This window comes from Misgurnus anguillicaudatus, chromosome 8 (assembly GCF_027580225.2).
Source record: "Misgurnus anguillicaudatus chromosome 8, ASM2758022v2, whole genome shotgun sequence".
Lineage (NCBI taxonomy): Eukaryota > Metazoa > Chordata > Actinopteri > Cypriniformes > Cobitidae > Misgurnus > Misgurnus anguillicaudatus.
The window spans coordinates 26,208,513-26,229,989 of record NC_073344.2 but is presented as its reverse complement, the minus strand read 5'-3'; the positions used below and the strand labels follow the sequence as shown (position 1 = coordinate 26,229,989).

Below are 21,477 nucleotides of genomic sequence, written 5' to 3'. Positions count from 1 at the left end.
CATGTGGGTGTGGTCATGAGGACATAAAGCACTGTTCACTGTGTTACTCATTCATCAGACGTTTAATGGAAGTGAATCTCTCGTAAATCTGTGTGCTGCTGGTTACCTGCGTTGTGTTTGGCTAAATATTTGTCCTTGTACTGTTTCTTCTTTTTGCCAAACCACGTACAGCTGGCCTGCTGCTCCTGTTTAGTTTTCTCCATCGCTATACACGCAACACGCCTGATGAACACAGACACACACACACACACATTAGATCCATTTAAAGACTGTTGAGATCTCTCGTTGAGAGTGACATTAATCTGATATCTCTCACCACTCCTGTAGCTCAGGTGAGGGGATCAAACCCGCCGTGCCGTTCTTCGTGTTCTCCAGTTTACCCTGCCACCAGTTATGATCGTCCTTACTGATGATCTGAATGATGTCACCCACTCGAAAGCGAATCCCCGCCTCTTTACAAGGAATGAGGTCGTCTTTAGCAGGCTCGTACTCAAACTGTGCTCGCACGTATATCTAAAAAAACAACATGTGACCGTAAAACACTCAGATTATTGGCTGATATTAAAAATATAGAAGCAAGAGTCTCACAGACAGAGACGTATGGCTGGAAATTTAAAACAACGATTATAAAACTAGTCAGTGTTATTTATATTGCACTTCTCACAATGCACAGCTGTATGGAGAGGGTTTGTGTCTTAAAATCCATAAGTTACACAAAATGATGGATTCCTGCACACAGAGCCAAGTTACTCTACAACCAATCAGAGGTGAGCGAACCTCTTGACTGACAGCACATGCGCTTCACCACTACTGAAGATTTGTTGAGTTTTGGATCAGAGGAACTCACCTTCTGAAAGATTTTATCCTTGACTGCTGTGCTGGAGATCTACAGGTTTAAAAGCATCACACACACACACACACACAAACACACACACACACACAGAGATCTATAAGCTGAACAGCATTAACAGCAGTGTGTGAATGATGGAGAGACACAATTAAATATCCATTCACACCTGACACAAGGACAAAACCTAAAATCAGTCCAGAAAAAAACTGAAACTGACTGCTGAAGTCTTGTGTTTTAGATTGAAGTTAATGATTGACTGGTGCACAATTCACTTTATGTAAATATTTTTGGTATTAGTTTAATCTGTGATTTGTTTGGTGTGAACAAACCTTTAGATTAAAGCATGTGAAAGAATAAAACACGCACATAATACCATCATAAATAAACACACACTCAGGTTGTCATAATTATATTGTGTCAAGTAAACACGATCAGTATTTCTTCCGCTCTGAGATGAATTAAATCTCACCTGTCGTCCTTTAGGTTGAATAGTCGATGGCAAATCCTGCAGAGAAAATAATTTCATTGAATCAAACAATAGATATATTCTACATGTTAACAATGAAGCAAAACAAACTATTATTATTGAATTAATTTATCATGAAATGACATGAAAACAAATCAATAGTTGATATATAACAGCATCTATTATTATTCATATGTGCTAGTGAATATCCACTGAAACCAATATGATCTGGTTTAGTTAAGAGTTTTAGATTAAATGAGCAGTTAATGTGGTAATAATGTTGAAATGTTTTGTCGATTGAAAGTCTTACTAAGATGGAGCTGGTGACACTGGAGTGTCCATTAGCGGGAGATTGTCTGGAGAGATCCGGTGACTCCTTCTGAAACACAAATCATTCATGAACTCAGATTTGAGTTTATCATCTTAACTTGAAATATTTCACAGAATATTGATAATAAATCCAGCGTGTAGATATATCTGATATGATCTATATAGAGGACACTTACATCACAGGACAAAGACTGACTGCGGTAGCTGGGAACAATCTTGAATGTAATACTGCCTCTCATCTCTCTCTGCGTGACACAAAAAGACATAAAGAGTTTTCACTGCTTTCTACACATTATAATCTTCAAGATCTGATCTTCACACACCAGCATCTTCTGCAGCTGTTCTACAGTCTGATTGGCCACACTGATGCCGTTAATCTCACGGATCTCATCGCCGACGTGAAGCGTACCTGAGAAACACGGTCACTGGTCATGAATGACAAACACACGTATCCCATAATGCAGTTCATCTGGTGAATAATGTCAGTACCTTGTCTATGGATCATTCCTCCGTGCATTATTCTAGCCACGATACAGTGATTTAAATCATTCATCTTCAGAGTAATGCCCTGAAAACACGACAAATAACAAACCACCAATGATGACACAAACTTCTCCATGTGCACGAGTGTAAATGTTTACTGTTATGTTATTGGCCGAGCGTGTTCAGAAAGGTTCATAAGCTGAGTGAGTTAAGTGTTTGTGTGTTGTTCAGCACCATGGGTTCATCCGTGTTCTTCTGAAACTGGACGAGCCGAACACGCGTGACGTTCTCCAGGTCCATGTCTCCGTTGACGCTCTCGGGCGAGTCTCCGTTCAGGTACGGTGAGGTCGGAGGAGGAGTCACTCTCAAAGCATCGTCGCTGTAAACCTCATGAGCCACCACATCGTGTGTCTGCAGTAAAGCCTGTATGGCACAGAATCCACACGAGATTTGATCGGCACATGTTAAGATTAAAACGAGACACGCAGCACATGAGGGAGATTACTCAGTGACTTGTGTTCGTGTGTCTAGTCTGTCACATTAACCAGACCTCTCATAACAAACCTTAAACCACAGCTAAAAGGGGAAATATCTATCAATACTTAAATTTCCCATCATTCTGTGCAGTAGCTGATAGTTTACACGACATATGTGTGATGTCATCATTCTGCATCTCGTGCAAAAATACCCTCTCTGTCTCAAACAGGATAAACAGCTTCAGTCTTAACCTGACTGACAAACATTTACTGCCTGTACACTTTCAATACATTTACACATAAAAAACATTCTCAGCTACATATAAAGCAGTTTGTCAATTAAAAAGCACAATTCTGTCAAAATCTTAACTCGCCGATCTCTTTATAGACGTACAGAAGTCGTCCAACGATCAGCTGCTAGTCTTGTTTTCCAGAGCAGGACCTCTGTATCCGTGTTCATTTCATCTGTGTAGTACTCCATGTACGCATGCTGTGTGATCTCATCTAAATGACACACTGGGTTCCCCCCCGTCTCCCTCAGTGACCCCGCGTCTCCACGGCAACAACCTCATTCTGATCGTTCTCGGCCGTATTAAAGCCAAGCGGCTGTTAAAGCGTCTGCTTCACTGGATCATTAACAAGATATGCTGAGCCAAAGGATTTGAGTCACATCAGCTCAGATAACCTTAATGTTTAAAGTAAAGGTGCATCCTCTAACAGCTGGTGCCTTTAAACTCTTGACAGGTTCATTCTGATGGTGTTTTTATATCTCTTTAACCCACCATGAAATGAGGCTGTGTGAGAATTCTCTTGAGTTCTTTAGCCTCCATGTTCTCCGGGTAACACGAGATGGTCTCCAATACCTGTTGAGCAAACATGAGAAGATGTGTCACGAGTTACAGAGATGAAGCGCTGCTGAATATGATGTCTGATTTACCTCTTTAGCTCTCTGGACGGCATCACTGGGTGGATTTCTGATCTGAGGTGAAGATCTGGTGTTGATCTTATCATACAGCTACAACACACACACACACAGAGAGAGATTACTTATTACTTTACTTTTAATTTTTTACTATATACTTTTTTCACTTTTATTTTCACTATTTGTACGCAGCCCAGCTGCAAATGCTTTGGCCATACAAATGTGCAGTTTTTGTCATGCCAATAAAGCACACTTAAAATAAAATTGAAAGAAAGAGAAGATTAATACAATGGACTCTATCCACGCTTAACTTCCGTGTGACTCAAGGCTGGTATTCAGTTTCCGGTACGGGATATTTAAAGCGGATTGACGTTAGAATCGCTAAAATGTACTCGGTTGTTTGCTGAATTTACCCAAATTTACAACCTGTGATTTGTGAAGAATTGTCCAGATGTGCAAACTCGAGAAAGGTTACAAGTTTTGTGTGTCGTCTCTGTATAATCATTAAGATATGAAGAGTTTCGTTGCAAAACGAGATAAATCTATTTTTTTACATTTGTCAAAACATGTTTATTATTATGTTATCATGTTATTATTTTGTTTTATGGTGCTACTTAGCTGTATTTTTTAAGTTATGAAGGTTTAAATCAAAACAAACCAACTGCAGTTGCATTGAAATTAATTGGAATGCACAACCAAAAAACGAGATTTCTGATCAATTAAAAAAACGGTGGTTATCTCATTTTGCAACGAAACTCTTCATATGTTCAGCTAGCCTGTACTAGCAGAGCTTACATTGTGCTATTTTTACGATTCGAACAGCAGGCTAATCACGCTGGTAATATATTATGTCTTTGTAATGTTAAAGTATGTTAAAGTAATCTTAAAGTGTCAGGTAAAATAAGAGATTCATATACACGTTGATTGTCAAAACATTTTTACTTGGTTATTTTTGAGTTAGTATCCTGACACATTTGAGAATCTTAAAAACAAAGCAAAAAAGGCTTAACTATTGTAAAGTCTGTTGTAGAAATCTATATTTTCCCCATTATTTGTTATCCCGTGTATTTAGTTTGTTTTGTGTGTGTGTGTTTTTTTCTTTCTCTGAAGTTATTCTTGTTGTCATTGATATTAATTTTCCATTTGTCTTTTGATTTGTTATTAATAAAGAATACATAAATATGGAAAATATGAGTTTCTACTGTTCTAACATTTAGCTTGTATAACCAAAGATGTTATCTTGGCTAGTACTGATAATAACAATCATACCAAATTTGTATATCAACAACAGATGAATAGCACTGTTATCAGTGCAATTTTTATGTAAAAGTAGTGGTAATGCAGATACAGGGTAGCATTGTAGAAGTTGGCATGCTTTCCAGTGAGTCGCTGTGAACGCTATGACACAGCAGTGGTGGCTAGAAGTTCGGTCCTCCCGTCTTTATAAATATACTTTCATACGTTTAAATGTCATTATGGTTTTAAGTGTGGAGTATAAGTTATTTCTATGTAAAGGAAACAAACATCAACAAAATTTGCTGTGTTATTTTGGCTGTTTGGGCAACCAACGGTCCTTAATATCTATGACTGGCAGAAGTAGTCCAGCATCCTGAGATATCACCGGAAACACGTCAAGCGCTGCCGTGCATAAAGTCCATTCTTCATTTCAGTCATTCACACTCACAGAATCACACTCTTGCACACACACACAAAAAAAATCACGCACTCGCAAAATCACACACTCGCACAATCACACGCACACACACACTCACACACATACACACATATATGCATGCATGCATTACCACGCTTTAATAAAGAGTTAAACTGGCATTTTATATTTTATGTGTTTAATTAATTTGTTTATTTGTGCAAAGAAATACAAATATTCAATAAATAAACACATACATAAAATGTGTGTGAGGTCATTTAGTAAATTTTTTTTATTGTTTAATTTTAATTAAAATATTTAAATGTAAGAACTAATAAGTAAGATCTAATTAAATGGTTTGTTTAAAATGTTTTTTAATTCAATTAATATTTACTCAATTTCATGAATAATGCATATACAGTATATAATAGTAATAAACTATTTATTAGTAATAAATTCTTTCAATGTTTGTTTTATTGGCAGCAGAACTGTTGTAAACACATGAATCCTTTTCAATATATTATGCAGCAAACACAATTAAATAAAGATTACTGATAACACAACTGTATTTCATTCCTCACTAGAGCTTATTTCATTTTTTCCAAAGTGCTTGTGTTACGAGCAAATAAACCCAACAAACAAACAAACAAACAAACAAACAAACACACATTTGCACACATGCACACACGCACACATAAAGAGTTTCTGCAAACATAAGCAACACCATGAACTTTAACAGCACACAGATCTTCACCACATCCCGTCATTACATTAGGACAAGAAAACCAAACCAAACGCACAGAAGTAGATGAGTTTTACTCTAGTACAGAAATACTGAATCACCTTTAACCACATTTAAAGACTCCAGCCTCATTTGACTCTTCAGACGGACTTTCATTTGACTTTTGTCTAGACTGTGGGTGTGTTATGTATGAATACTACACCAAAATCAATTTCAATCTGACAAATCAAACTTTTGACTTCGAAACAAATTCACAGCAACTCATCAGCGATCTTTTGAAAGGACATTAAATGAAGATAATAACAAACAGGAAGTTTCTTTCTCCTACAACACAATACAACACAATACAACACAATACAGGTGTGACTGATGTTCAGAGTCACTTCATAAAAAAATGTTTCAGTGGAAAAGTTTAAAATCTTTTGATTTAAAGGCTTAAATATCTATAATTCTTTTGTAAACCAAAGATGTAATAAATATCATTTCTTAGGGTTATTATTAAGATTCATTTACAATACAAAGTCAAAGTGATAGTTCAATAAAATATGAAAATCCTGTGATCATTTTCTCATCCTCGTGTTGTTTTAAACCTGTATGATGAACACAACAAAAGATATTTTGATAAATGATGGTAAGCACACAGTTGATGGTACCTTCCACCATATTTGTTTTTCTATTTCTTAAAATATCTTCTCTTGTGTTGATCAGAATAAAGAAACTCATACAGGTTTAAAACAACATAAGGATGAGAAAATGATGACAGAATTTTCATATTTTATTGAACTATCCCTTTAAATGTGTCCTTTAAAAACATCTCAGATCTCAATGACAAGAGAAGATTAATGAGCATTCCTGTAAACATCATCAAATCTAACATAGATAGCAGGGAATTTTTTAAAGGATTTCTTTAGTGACAACATAATAGGGATCACTCATAACTATATGAGAAGGCTAAAATGTGTCATTTACATTGAGTTTGATAATGTCCTCATAAATACAGTAAAGCGATGTTTCTCATTTATTTTTATTTATGTTTACATGATGGTTATGTTTAAAGAATGGGTGTCTTAGTAAGAAAACCACTACGATTCAGTCTGAAGGAGTGAATGTATGTTTGTGTATGTGTGTGTGTGTGTGTGTGTGTGTGTGTGTGTGTGCTTACATCTAGCAGTGTGTGCAGATGTTGGTCTTGGAAGACGCTGTGCAGGAAGTCCAGATCTTTCTCACTGCAGTCAGTCAGAGCGTGAATCTCCTCTAGACTGTCCAGTACTTGAGACACAGCCCCTAAATACACAAAATACACACACACACAGACACACAAACACACAGACACACACATAGAGCAAAGCATCATCAGTTCATGGTTGTAAATGTAAACGCAGTGCTTCCCACAAATGTAAAATACACTTAGGGGAGTAGCCGGTATAATTTTTGTTGTATTACACACAGAGCTTAATATCTTTTTTCATTTGATATTTTCTGTCTTAAAATATAAAACTGTAACCCTTGCCTATGTGTGCTGTGTTAAACTTGATTCTAGTTCTAGTGCACTCATGTGTCGCTGTTCTTGTGTTAAATCTAATTGTTTACCTCATTTATAAATGGCTTTGGACAAAAGCATCTACTAAATGACTAAATATAAATGTATTACATATCAGAAATAATCAATAACGTGAGACCTAAAAGAATACTTTAATTAACTGAACATTTATAATGAGCTCATATTTGATCATTTCACATCTTCACTTCATGTATAAAGCTGCCACTGTTTGTCAAAGCACTTCATCTTTCTTGGGTTTTTCATAGAAAAGAACCCATCTTATCATACAAATTCACTATCAGTAATACAAACTGTTTCAGCTTTACATTAACCAGTTAAAATAATCATTTCATCATATTCAGTAATAGTGTAGAAGAAACACGTCTGCTCTTTCTCATCTTTATTCTCTGATGTGTTGCTGCAAACAAACTCATCAGGAGAGGATGCAGGAGCACTCGTTCATCAATCACAGATATAACGTCATTATCACAGATGGATAAAAAATGACAAGATGTGATTCTTTTAATATAACTGGGCAATAGTGTGAGAAGCACTGAAATCTGTTCTGCTGCAGGTGAATGAAACATCTCATGAGAGACCGCTGGTGCTGATGTGAATGAAATGATTTCATGTGATTCTGTCTCTGAAAACCTCTCACGATGAAAAGTTGATGAACGGATGACATGCATGCAAGACAACAGAGATGAAGATGTTTGGGTGGTGAACATACAAGGGGTACCTACTTTCTGCAGCAAGCAATCCTACAGCACACGCAGCATTAAAAAACATCAACAACACTATGAGCTTAACACCAAAGCAGAAACCAGAAGAGAGAGAGAGAGAGAGAGAGAGAGAGAGAGAGAGAGAGAGAGAGATCTGAGGAAACAGTGAGAGGTTCTGAAACCGAATATAATGAATAATGAATCTCTCTCAGGTCTGGATTTATAAACGTGTTTAATAACGTTATAAATACTTATTAGTATTATATTATAATAGTATTATAAATACTTATTTGGTATTTAATAAGTGTGTTGAATGTTAGAGTTTCATAAATCAGAACATAGAGCTTAAATGATTTGCTTTTCATTGTATAACATTAGACTCATCAATGATCTGTTAAAAATAATCTCAGGTTTATGTGGTTTGTGTTTAATCTGTAAAGCATCATAAAAACAGCTATTTAAATGATGTGTTGATATTTCAGTCATGTACATTGTTAGTTACCATCATATTAATGAGTCATACTGTGATATATTGAGTATTTATATGATGACCGCTGTTGCTGTGTTGGCAGAGAGACTGCTGACATCAGCTACATTTAGGACTTTATTTAGTAATTCTGCTTTCATTGTTATAGTCCAGTTACAATCTTACAGATTACACAACTTTACTATTATGTAAACCCTAACACAGGATTAGAAAATAATGCACAGGTTGTAATGTGGCACGATGTGAGGTGGAGGGTGTGCATTATTTTAGGACCGGACTCAATTATTCCTCTTACACCACGGTTACCACAAACATTGCTCTGGTGCCTATTTTTAGGACATTTGATAGGTTGGCTGTGCAGTTTACAGAAAAAGAAAAAAAAGCTTTTCTGTGTTTTATTTCATGTGAAGCTGCTTCGGAACGATGAACGATTGTGAAAAGTGCTTTATAAATCAAACTGAATTGAATGATTTAGTCACGTTTGGATAAAGACTGATGTGATTGTGCAAACACCAAACTAGATTTAACACTCGTTGGTCGTGGTTCAGATGCTCGCCTGCACAATTACAGGAAGTGAGATTTTGCTTTTAACACACACAACATGTTTCTCAACACGTCCCGTCTACGGAATCTGCTGATGGAGCCGTAAATATCTGCGAGCAGATCGACACGCAGACCAACAGAGAAGAGTCTGAGATAAAACATATCTGAGAAATAGGACGGAGAGGCGCTTACTTCACACATATTTGGCTTGTCCGTTGAAATCTGCAGGATTTTCTGACAATATTTTCTTCTAATAACTGACAAAAATAATAACCAGGAGAAAGCTGAGGACTATTATTACTAACTTCCTATTTGTGGTTCTAGATTCAGATCCATAACATAAAACCCAGACGGCAAAAACTACAAGCTGTGTAAATTGCTGACATCATTAGGACGGAGTCAGATTTACTGAACAGAAAGTGTGAAGTGAAGCCGTCTGTATGTCTGTGTTAAGTCAATGGAAAGTTTGCTTTTATTAGCCCATTCATTTATTCATCTATCAATCAATCCTGTGTTTCATTACCCATCATGCCTTCATTATTTCATTCCTCCATCCATCATTCAGTAAAATATTGTTTGAATAAGCAGGTTTATTTTCAGTCAGCCGATGACCTTGTATGAACTTAAGATTTTAAAATAGATGTCGTGAGCCGCGTTTCCTCAGATGTTCTCTTAGTTTAATAACCCAACATTTATGTTGAGATCTCATTTCTTATGTACCTGAAGATGTGGGGTCTTCAGAAAAGTCATGAAGGTCTTCAGGGGGATCACCGTAGAAGGAGTTAAACTTGTGGCTTGAGACGGCAGCGAGCACAGCCCCCTGTCAACCATACGCATCATAAATATACATCAACTAATTCACTCTTCACTAGTTCTAAAAAACACCTTTTTTTATTTGGTCAACATTCATCATTATAGCAGAAAACATGAAGAAACCGACACGGCTCTTCACCTTTACACACACCAAAGACTCAAATCATCACATATCTGTGTTCAGACTGAATGAATAAACATCTTTCATGTGGCAAACAGAGCTGACAATCAGAACACAGACACCTTTACTACACAAATACACACAAAAACAACTTTTAAAAAAATGCTGACGACTGAAGAAATCTCTCATTATGACCACATTAGGATTTTAAGAAAATAGAAAAAAAGTGTGTGTGTCTGTGTGCGTTATGTTGCAGAACACACATAATAACTGTGATGTGTTTTTCAGGATAAATGTAAGTAAATACCTTTAGCTTCCTCCGAGCATTAAACTTCCTCAGCTGTTCTACTGTCTCTGGCAGGTGAATCTTATAAGAGTAACGATCTCTCTCCTGTACAAAACAAATCACAAACACACTCAACAACACTTGACACCAAACAATCAAACGCTTAGATTTCAGAAACAGGAAACAAAAACTGACGGCCATCTCAGATTGGACTGAATTAAGCAGAACATTCACTCGTAATGCAAAAACGATTTCTTCAATTTAAGTCTCTGTGTGTGTTTGTGTGTGTGTGTGTGTGTGTGTGTGTGTGTGACCTTGAGCCAGGGATGGTTAAGAGCTTCATAGACAGTGATCCTTTCAGCAGGGTCCAGCATCAACATTCGGCGCACCAGATCTTTAGCGCTCTCAGATATTTGACTCCATTGCCGCGGGTTCATCTGATGAATAAATGCAGCATAACTACACAAAATGCACAACAACCACATCAACGCAGCAATTTTATGATTCTGTTAAATACACAATCATGCTCAATCCTGGATGTGTCACCGCAGTAAGCCAACATTCACAGTTTATAATTAAAGTCTCTTCAATCTCTACTGAGATGCCGGCAACATTTTAATCCGAGTGGATCTCCAGAATAAAGAAAAATCACAAATGAGATTATTTCTCACAGATGTTTCAATTAAATTTTCAAAAAAGATCTCATCAATGTCACAAACTGAGCTCAGCTTTGTCAAGTCTGCATTTAAGTCAATATTATTGAAGATTTCAGTATGAACTCAAATATTTCTCACCAAATTTACACAAATAACTTTATTAATTCTCTTTAAGAAATATTTTAAATAAAAGTTACAAACTGAAACAGGAAGTGTTTCTGGACCAGTGTTGTTTACATCTTGCAAAATGATCTATAAAAGATCAACCTGTGAGCAATGAGACTTTTATCTGTGTGTGTCATCACAGCAAAGACACATTCACAGGATTGATCACAGAAGATCTGCAAAATGGATTTAAACATTTGTTAAAATGCGGAGGACTATAATAACTAAAATGCTCCCTAAGTAGACAGCTCAGTAGGGTTTGGAAGAGAGTTTGTTGTGTTTCTACGTCTTTGGTGAGACTAGAACTCTTCACTATCAAACACCTTGTATTTGCCTTTTACAATGGCTTCAAATAAACGCTCCTTGGTCCCATAAAATGGCAAACAGCCGCTTAACAAGATGAAGAGAATCACACCGCAACCCCAAACATCAACCGGCTTCCCATAAGGTTCCCGCTTCACCACCTCTGGAGCCATAAAGTGTGGCGTTCCTACACGACCTCCAGCCACACAAACAGTGTGAGAGAGAGAGAGATGTTGTCATTTTATGTACAAGATAATGATGTAACTAAACTTGTTGTATGTCAATCAAGTTTTAAAGATAAAGAGAAAGAGAGAGAGAGAAAGAGGGGGCTTCATTGTAGGCACTCGCTCACCTCCAGCCACCAGTCCAGACTCTCCCAGCTGTATGGCCACACCGAAACCACCCAGTTTAACAGGAGCAGAGTTTTCTTTAGATGCCAGCAGAACACAGTGAGGCTGAAGAAACACACAAACCAGAACTTAACATGTTGAGTAAACCTTTAAACAATCACACAACACAGTTTAGATCAAACACAATACACACTTCATCACATCAGAAACACAAGAGAGAGAGAGAGAGAGAGAGAGAGAGAGAGAGATAAAGAAAGGAAGTTCAGGGTTACTTTCTGCAGCACAGGAACAAATGTTAATATAGAGCGGTTTGATGAAACCACACCAGCGTGTGTGCGAGTGTGAAACAGGGTGGGTGAGAGAGGAAAGCTTGAAACAGTCGTGTCAGTGCAGCTCGACACAGCAGAGGAGAGAAACACATTCAATCTTATGGACAATTTAAAAGAGTTTGCAGTCAGACAGGAAGAAATAAAGGATTTAATACAATAAACTGTGAGTATGACATTATATATGCGTAAATGAAATTCTTTAAAATGACAAATACATTTATCACTCCTTCAAAAGAGACTGGTGTGAAAAAATAATCCAAAAAAAAAAACTTTATTATATCGTTTTTAGAAGATTCAAAAAGCATCTGTCATCTCTGGTGAAAGTTAGTTTGTGAAACTGGACGCGATGAAAAGTTTCCATACAGTGACAGACAGTCAGTGAGATTTTTATCAAGTTTCTTTAATTCATTACTGAAATGTCATTGGTTTCATGTGGTTAGTCAGTTTTATTCATTACAGCGTTATTCATTATTTCATTTTGAGGAAAATGTTAGGTTTTTTGTTTTCAAAAAATCAGAAGTGTAACCTTTGTTTTTTATTTAAAAAACACTTTACAATAAGGTTGTATTTGTTAACATTAGTGAATTCATAAACTAACATGAACTAACAATAAGCCTTTTTTCTTTGTTTATTATTCTTTGTTCCTGTTTGTTAATACCAATACAGTTATTCATGTTAGTGCATTAAGAAAATATTGACTCCGGTCCCTTGAAATATTTAAAAATAATGCACATCCAAGGTGGTATTGCGGCACGACATGAAGCAGATGTGCATTAATTTTTTTAATAATTCAAAGGAGCATATTTACCACAGACATTGCTCTGGTGGTAATTTGAAGTTTACAGTTTTACAGGAAAATAATCAACACCTATGTAACATTTCTCAACCAACCAGAATAAAGCATTCAACAGACCCGTGGTATAACTAGTGTTCACATTTACAACCTTATTGTAAAGGGTTAACAATATATATATATATATACAGTATACACACGGCTGCTGATGAATAATGATAAAAGTGTTCATTTAACTTTACCGTCTGAATGCCACATCGATGAAATATGACAAAGCTTTCTGTTTATTGATATCCTGTTCAACACATGAACATTAAAAAATACTGGCAACATAATTCCATAGCTTTCCAACTTTCTTTAAATAATTTAAGCAAATAAAAAAGTCTGTAAAAAAAGGGAATGGAAACTTTACAAGGTATGATGAGAAAGAGAAAACGTTTAATCCACCGTCAGCAGTGTGTAGAGTTCAGAATCTGGGACGTGTGCCCAACCATAACTGATGTTCCCCTTAAACTGGTATTTGGAAGAAGAAACCCAACTGAAGAGCCAAAGTTTGCTCCTATTTCATTTGCTTTGGGTTAAGATGAAATTTTCCCCTGTTGTTCACTACGGTACGTGAAGAGTGTCTAACCTTCCTTTCTTTCTTTCTTCTCACAGCCGAAGAACTCTTAACGCCCTCAGACACATTCTCTATAAAACACAGCCTGTCAATCAAAATGACCACCACCTGGCCCACTGAACGCTTGACCAATCAGAGCATCGTTCCAGTCGTCAACCACTCGTGTCCTCTAGAAGAGGAGAACCTGCGGGTCCCTTTGGCCGTCCTGTACTCCTTCATCTTCCTGTTCGGTCTGGCAGGAAACGTGCTCGCTCTTTGGGTTTTCTTCTACTTGCACTCACGCAGGAACTCCGTCCGCATCTTTCTCATCAACGTGGCCCTGGCGGACTTGGTGCTGATCGCGTGCCTTCCCTTCCGAGTGCTCTACCATGCCCTGGGCAACCGTTGGATGCTGGGAACGCATATGTGCAAGGTGGTGGGCAACCTCTTCTACATGAACATGTACGTCAGCATAACCCTCTTGGGTCTGATCAGCATGGACCGATATCTGAAGATCATCGGCATCCGGGGATCTCGGCGGGGTTGCGGCTGGCGGCGACTGAGAGGAAGCGGCTGGAGTCTGGTGGCGTGCGGGCTGCTTTGGGCGTGCGCCCTGATGATGGTGGTGCCCATGATCGCCTTGACGGAGGGCAACGAGGACCCGGACAAGTGCTTCCAATACAAAACGAGGACCAAGGCTCGAGGCAAAGCTTACTTCAACTACTTCATGGTGGCTGTGTTCTGGCTGGTGTTTGTGGTACTGCTGGTGTCGTACGGCCGGATCGCCCAGAGACTGCTCCGAGCTTCTCGGGACAAACCCGACCTGCCCAACGCTACGCGTTACAGCCGCACGGCCAAGAAATCCTTTGTGGTGCCGCTGCTGTTCACGGTCTGCTTTGTACCGTATCACGCTTTTAGGGGCTTTTACGTCGAGTCGCAGCTCAGGGACGTCACGTGCGAGACACGCCGGCTGGCGGACCGCACCAACGAGGTCACGCTTCTGTTTTCGGCCCTCAACAGCTGCCTGGACCCGGTGATGTATTTCATGCTGTCCGGGTCGGTGCGCAAGGCCGTGATAGGAGCGCTCTCGCGATTCATCCACTTGCGCCACGACCCCGTCATGACCAACAGCTCTACCACGGAGTTCCGGAGGACATCTGTGTCCACCGCTGCGGTCCTGACCGCGTCTCGAGGCAGCCTGGGTGTCATCACGGCCCATCGGGGTCAGTCAGGCCATCTTAATGGCATCGCTGAGGGAATTTCCTGTCCACAAATGACTGGCTTAACAAACTGAAAACGTGAAACCTAACGAAAGCTTTTGTAAACGGCAGCAGTCAGCACAGTTGTGCAGTGGGATCAAGAATGAATACTGCCCTCTAGTGCTGGAAAAAGCTTTCATAAGAAACTAATTTCCATGAACTTGCATGACATCATTTGTTGCTCATTCTGCACTGTATGGGCTACACGCGTGAACGATAACTTTTCTACATTGTGAGAGCAATCAGCAGGTGATTTATGCATTATAATAACATGGACTTCTGCTACTGATCAATATCTTCAGTGGAGCAATGACTCTTAATGAACATGCTAAAGAAAATAACATTTGCATGTCCTGGATATTTTCATCAAGTTGTCATTTGAGGCATTGTAAGCAATAACACAGTGGAGGTTTGGTTAGGCCTCATTTTGCTTCAACACACGCATCTTACCTTGACATCTCTGTGAATGACATTGTTGTCATGGCAATAGCGCAGAGCTTCAAGTATTTGTCGCATGTAGTGACTGAGAAACATAATATAAACATAAGACACTCATATATACAGTATGTATGTTTACTCAAATATAAACAACTCATTGACCACATTTACATGCACCTTCATAATGCCATTATAATGGAATTTGGGCAATATTGGGATTACACTTTACCTCGTGTAAAGTAACATAATAGAAGAGTTTGGTTCCAAAACGCAATAAATGCCATTTAGGGGATCTTATGAAAAACGTTTACATTATTTTACGCGAAGTTAACGAAAATCGATCAGGACCAAAACATTTTACAGCTGATCGCTGTCAAAAAAGTTCAGCGACGACGTCCCAAGGATGACAGCAGCAATGACAGTGTTCTTAATATGACAAAGTAAGTGTTTTGATTAATGTGATTAATGTTTAATCAGTGTATACCACTAGTTAACTAAATGAATATAACATGGAAAAGATTAATGCACATTTGGAAGTTGAATGTAAGGGAAATGTCATTTTGGACATTCTGTGATCTAATGTGATATAGTTGTTCATGATTGACATTTTGTTGTTGTTGTAATTCATTTATAGCATTAACAAGATGACCTTTTGAATTCATTTTGGAAGTGATGACTGAATGTATTTTTGGTCCAGTGCCTGTATATATGGTATTAGTTTTGACCAAGTTCAGGCTGTCATATGTCTTACTTTGTTACTTATAAAATATCTTTTACATTGATTCAATAGATTTATAGCATTTTGAAAAAAAAAACAATTGTCATGGATTTATTGCATTTTGCGGAAAAAATCATCAGTTTTTATAATAAATCTTTGAAAATCTAATTATGCATTAGATTATGTTTAATGTTATTATAACCTAAAGATGCTATGTGAAAGTTTGTAAAACAGGTGGCGTACGCGTTTTAATAGCATGTGAACACTTTAATGGCATCTATACCGCACTGTAGTGCTCGTGTGCTTTTGTCACGCACTTTAAGCAAGAATTAATTTTTAACTTAACATCCCTGAGCTTCCTCCAGAAACAGCTCAAATAACACAACAACAGCATATAAAATCATTACAGGCACTGGCATCATACTTCTGTCTTCATCACGGCACTGAATAACGAAATACGTCCATACGAACGTAACATAATTAAACAGTAATATTATATGAGTTCATCATTGGGTTATGTGTGAATAATCAGAAAATATAAACTGCATGTAAACAGGAGAGAAGATGTGTCTGTAGCTCCAGTCATGTAAACATCTTACTGCCATTAAGTCTTTATTCTGATTATTGAAAATAATTGCATTATTAGTGTACATGTAAATATAGTCATTATGTAAATGATGTGAGTCTGACCTGGCAACAGCTTCACTGTAGACAAACCCAGCGTCGGCTCTCTTCACGATCTCAAAACACAGATCTGCACCATCCATACTACACACATACAAACAATTTATAATTTAAGTACAGTTGTAATAGTATATACAGTGCAGTAGATCTTAATGTTTCAAATAGGAAAGATTTTGTAACACATTTAATCCATCAAGTTTCAAAAAGGTCAATAAAATAAAAAAATAAGTACAGTTTCATTTGTATAGCATTTAACTGAATTACAGAAGTTTACAGTACATGAAATAAAATGATTGTTCAGTCATGCACACACACACTTACAACTCAAAGACCATGTATAGCATCCCATCAGAGCTGTAGGTCTCCAACAGCTCCACAATATGAGGATGTTTCAGCATGTGACAGATACTCGCCTCACGTTTCAGATCTGATGACAAACAACACACGGCTTTATTTCTGCTATGAGTGATTCAATCAAATGTGAGTTACAACACTAGAGGGAGCCACACACACACACACACACACACACGTTGTGTATCCATGTTTTTTTCCATTGATGTAATGACTTTTGTACTATACAAACTGTATATCTTCATCATTACTGTATTTGTTCCCACACTGCAGGGATAACCATGACCACACAAACCCACACGTGTGATTCACTTTGTATCTGACACGTCTCCACTTCTGCTCACGCTGAAATCACAATCTCTCTATGTGTGTGTGTGTGTGTGTGTGTGTGTGTACGCGTGTGTGTGTCTTTACCTTCTGTACTTAATCCGGGGCTGGAAGTGAAACTGGCTACATCTACGATCTTGACAGCGAACTGCTGTCCTGTGTCTCTGTTGATGCATCTTCGCACCACACTGAACGGCCCTCTGAAACACAACAAACCCACAACAATCAAGTTAATGGAAGAAGATCAAGTTTATTTTAAATAGGGTCTTTACAGGAAGACAGTGGACAATTACATACGAAAAACACACTTGATCTTCTGAACATGGCCCCGCCTCTCACGAGCACGCATCAGGTTGTAGCTGTATTTGAATGTTAACAGAGATGGGAGCTTTCCCGCAAGTGGGCGTGGTTTCAGCACTGACAGAGGACACGCCCCCAGCATTTGAGAGCAGATAATCTTGTCTGTTTTGAGAACTTATTTTATTTATTAACTTTACTAAATTTGTCTGGGTGGTTCATATCACATTTTTCTGGGGTGTAACAAACTAAGAACACATATTTAATATCACTTTTTACACAGACTTAATAATACTTAATACAGAAGATTAAGTTGAAGCATTGATGATATAATGAAAACATTTGATAAACACGTAAAGAAATTCACTGGAGTCTCAGACAATATAAAGTTTGGAGGCACTGAGGAAATAGCAAGACAGTATTTCTGGATGTCAGCTTTCACGTGTTAAATGATTTATTAGAGGCATCAGCGCTGTGATTGTTGAAGATCAATTAGTATCTTTACGACAGTATCACAGAAATATTACAAGATATAAATATAATAATAATAAGATGATAAAATTCAGGAACATAGTGTGAATCTTGACAAAGGTGTTATGACGGTTTCACATTGGATGCTGAAGTAGTGCATGAACTGCAGCTCGTGTACCGCAAATACAACCATAGATAAGTCTGCATACATTTATTTTGACTTTTGGAAAAAATCTTTTCTAGATCAAATGAAGTAAAAGTGAGGTGATTGTCAAGTATATAAGGAATAATTGACGACAGGCTGTTGAATTATTATAAAATAATGTGGTAATACGGCACGACACGAAGCAGAGTTACACCGCAGGTGTGTGCATTATTTTCAAATAAATCAAAGGACCAGAGTCAATTATTCCACTTATACCACAGTTACCACAGACATTGCTCTGATGGTTATTTTAAGACATTTGACAGGTCAGGTTTGCGGTTTACAAAAAAATAATCAACACCCATGAAATATTTCTCAACCAATCAGCATAAAGCATTAAACAGATCTGCGGTTTAATCAAAATGTGACCTCTGCATTTAAACTATCCCAGCGAGTAATGAACACACGCACACGTAAGTTTACCGTACCTACACATGCTTTAGTTTGTGATAGTTCAAATGTTTCCACATATTTATTCAAAAAAGTGCTATATAAATAAAATGTTATTGAATATTTTATATATCAATGAAAGTTAACATATCAACAAAAGGTTTAGTGTGAGCAGCACACCTAAGAGAGATGACATGAGCTTTCTTCTGTCACTCACTACACATTGAAGATGTATTCTCCTCAAACATTTACAGCTACAAGCAAAAGTTTACATACACCTGAACATTTTAATAAAAGAAAAGGAAATTTGTTTTTAATATGAGCAAGTTCTTTCACATGAGAAAGTTCATCAGAAAACACAGAATAATAACAGAATTTCTAAAAGAGTTTACATCCACCTGATTTATAATACCGCACGGTGTTATCTAGAGCAGTGGTTCTCCCAAATGTTTCTTGTTTGTCGGCACCGATAGCCCCGTGGTTAGTGCGCCAACACATAGCACCAGTGTGCTCACGGTGACCCGAGTTCGATTCACGTCTCTGAGGTCCTTTGCCGATCCTGCTCCCCTATCTCTACCCAACACTTTCCTGTCTACACTCCACTATACTGTCTAAATAAAAGCCGGTTTCTTGTTTGTCCTGAGACATTAAACTTCAGTCCAGGTCCTGAAGAATCGTTGCTTTCAGCATCTTCTGTATATTTGAAGCCTGTTCACCAGTGACTGTATGAGGTTCAGATCAATCAAGAGACTCATACACAACTATTACATCAGATACAAACATGCTGTGTATGTCATTTTATGATTTCAAAGTAATCTTTAGTAATCTCTCTACTAGATTTGTATTATAATCATTTAAACATGCGTTTGTGGTTTGGTCAAAATGTAAACTCCTGACAGCATTGTTTGTAAAAGTTTATTTGCTTGTAAAATGTTGAAAGTTATTATATAGCTATTCATGAGCTGGGATCAGGTCACTCATGCAGGTGTGTCTAAATAATTTTAAAGAATAATTGAACCCTAAACCAACTTTTTTGAGTTCATGATCTGTACGAATGGTAGCCTGGGTGCCAGCCGATCTTAGCCCCGCCCACAACATTTTAAAAGACGGGAAGATCGGTCTGGGGTTTCTCCGTTGAGGAGCTACTATGCGAGACCCAAAGCTGGTCGACCAATCAAATTGTCAGGGCGGGCTTTATATGATGATGGACAGATGATCAACAGTAACGTCATCAACCACGTCACCAAAGAGCGTGTGTGTTGAATGTTGAAATGGCTGCCTCTGTAGAATTCAGCTGTGTGGATTCTGACATTGAGTCTGTTCTAAAAGATATCGACAGAGCATTGATTTTAAAAGAGGAAGCGATCGAGGCATTTGTTGATCGGAAACATGTTTTTACCGTCCTTTCTACGGGATTCTGCAAAAGTTGGTCGCACTTATGGAGGACTAAGTTAAAGAAGCAACTGAAATGGGTATCACGGCAATGCAACTCGGCGTGCATGACAAGATGGATATAATTAGCGCTCGTTGACAGCTTCTTTTCGGAACCCCGGAATCGTGGCTGCTGAATAAGTGGAAGGACATGCTAGGCTCCGATATTTTTCAAGCAAACGTAATGGGTATCGTCATGGATGAAGTTCAACTAATGTACAAATGGTAAGAGATAGTCTTATTGTATGACTTAGTAAATACTTAATGTTGTGATATAAATGAAATGTTGTAAACTTAGTAGGTGTTGATGTACGTTCGCTAACTCAGACTTAGTATAATCACAATGTTAGTGTCATTGTAGCCAAATAACTAGCAGTTCGGTCAGGCTGCAAAATACGTCATTTCAACATACGTCACACACTCCGTTGCTCTGATTGGTCGTATGTCTATCCAATTGAGTGCAGAGGCATTTTTCGGTTGAGACACGCCTCATAATCAAATTCTGACTAGAATTGAGTATGACAACGTCAGGCTATAAGAATGGGGCTTTATTAGTGCTGATCATTGATTTGAGTAACTTTTTGGACATTTGGATATAAAGTGTTTCAATACTACAATATATGGTGTAAAAACGTCTGAGTGTTGCCCTCTTCATGTTGAACGGTGGCTACTGCAGTTGAATTTTCCTGTTGGATGTTGCGGTACTGGTGTAAGCAGTACGACCCTACGTAAGCAGGTTCAAGCTCACCACGCGCTTGTTACGATCTCACCACATGCTGGTACGAGCTCAGTTCATCCCCTCTATCTCTAGTACATATACGCCATGTATATAAACATTCAGTTTAACGACACTTGATGGCACGTCAATCACCAGTCAATCAATCACAACAGGTTTGTACAGCTGCATGCTTAAAAAAAGATACTTCTAGTGTAGGAATAAAATGTGGAGAATTGGCATAATTCGGTCAAAAACACTAGATTGAGAAGCGAGTGCCCTTGAGCACAGCCTGAAGCAAACAGGCCGTATACTCGCCCTCCGTGTTATCAGGTGTGTGTACATGTGCACCATCATGAAGCTCTGCACCAATCAATAACTTCCTGCCAAGAGAGGTTATCGATCACATGAAATCCTTTTTAAGAGTATTGGTGTGGTTTTAGAGCATCAGACAGATTGATGTAGCCTTTAATAATCAGCTGGGTTCAGTCATGAGAGTTTGAGGTTTGTTGGAGCCGATGGGATTTCTGAACACAGGACCTCAAACTCTCTAAACTAACATGAA

The 21,477-nt window shown here is 38.0% G+C and overlaps 2 protein-coding genes across 5 annotated transcripts in view; one reads left to right on the top strand and one right to left on the bottom strand.

The window, feature by feature from the left end:
• caskb (calcium/calmodulin-dependent serine protein kinase b) overlaps nucleotides 1-21,477 on the bottom strand; it is a 34,072-nt gene that overhangs the window by 6,678 nt on the left and 5,917 nt on the right. For 2 of the 4 annotated variants that reach the window (XM_073870602.1, XM_073870600.1), the window contains exons 2-23: nucleotides 17,491-17,603; nucleotides 17,047-17,152; nucleotides 16,732-16,809; nucleotides 15,336-15,408; nucleotides 11,909-12,011; nucleotides 11,577-11,752; nucleotides 10,747-10,869; nucleotides 10,454-10,537; nucleotides 9,933-10,032; nucleotides 8,204-8,221; nucleotides 7,083-7,204; nucleotides 3,543-3,620; nucleotides 3,388-3,468; nucleotides 2,364-2,552; nucleotides 2,136-2,214; nucleotides 1,970-2,055; nucleotides 1,823-1,891; nucleotides 1,627-1,695; nucleotides 1,320-1,355; nucleotides 848-886; nucleotides 317-513; nucleotides 107-222 (exon numbers count right to left, since the gene is read on the bottom strand). In XM_073870602.1, the coding sequence (XP_073726703.1) occupies nucleotides 107-222; nucleotides 317-513; nucleotides 848-886; nucleotides 1,320-1,355; nucleotides 1,627-1,695; nucleotides 1,823-1,891; nucleotides 1,970-2,055; nucleotides 2,136-2,214; nucleotides 2,364-2,552; nucleotides 3,388-3,468; nucleotides 3,543-3,620; nucleotides 7,083-7,204; nucleotides 8,204-8,221; nucleotides 9,933-10,032; nucleotides 10,454-10,537; nucleotides 10,747-10,869; nucleotides 11,577-11,752; nucleotides 11,909-12,011; nucleotides 15,336-15,408; nucleotides 16,732-16,809; nucleotides 17,047-17,152; nucleotides 17,491-17,603 (2,135 nt within the window). The remainder of the gene's footprint in view (nucleotides 1-106; nucleotides 223-316; nucleotides 514-847; nucleotides 887-1,319; nucleotides 1,356-1,626; nucleotides 1,696-1,822; nucleotides 1,892-1,969; nucleotides 2,056-2,135; nucleotides 2,215-2,363; nucleotides 2,553-3,387; nucleotides 3,469-3,542; nucleotides 3,621-7,082; nucleotides 7,205-8,203; nucleotides 8,222-9,932; nucleotides 10,033-10,453; nucleotides 10,538-10,746; nucleotides 10,870-11,576; nucleotides 11,753-11,908; nucleotides 12,012-15,335; nucleotides 15,409-16,731; nucleotides 16,810-17,046; nucleotides 17,153-17,490; nucleotides 17,604-21,477) is intronic. The other 2 variants (XM_073870601.1, XM_073870603.1) reach the window with 2 other exon arrangements.
• Nucleotides 12,114-15,627, top strand: gpr34a (G protein-coupled receptor 34a). The gene is made up of 2 exons (XM_073870605.1): nucleotides 12,114-12,398; nucleotides 13,686-15,627. Exon 2 carries the CDS (start codon nucleotides 13,745-13,747, stop codon nucleotides 14,918-14,920), a length of 1,176 nt encoding a protein of 391 aa, XP_073726706.1. The 5' UTR covers nucleotides 12,114-12,398; nucleotides 13,686-13,744; the 3' UTR covers nucleotides 14,921-15,627.

Excerpts from the sequence above, each read along its gene's own strand:
- gpr34a (XM_073870605.1), top strand. The coding sequence starts at position 13,745 with ATGACCACCACCTGGCCCACTGAACGCTTGACCAATCAGAGCATCGTT.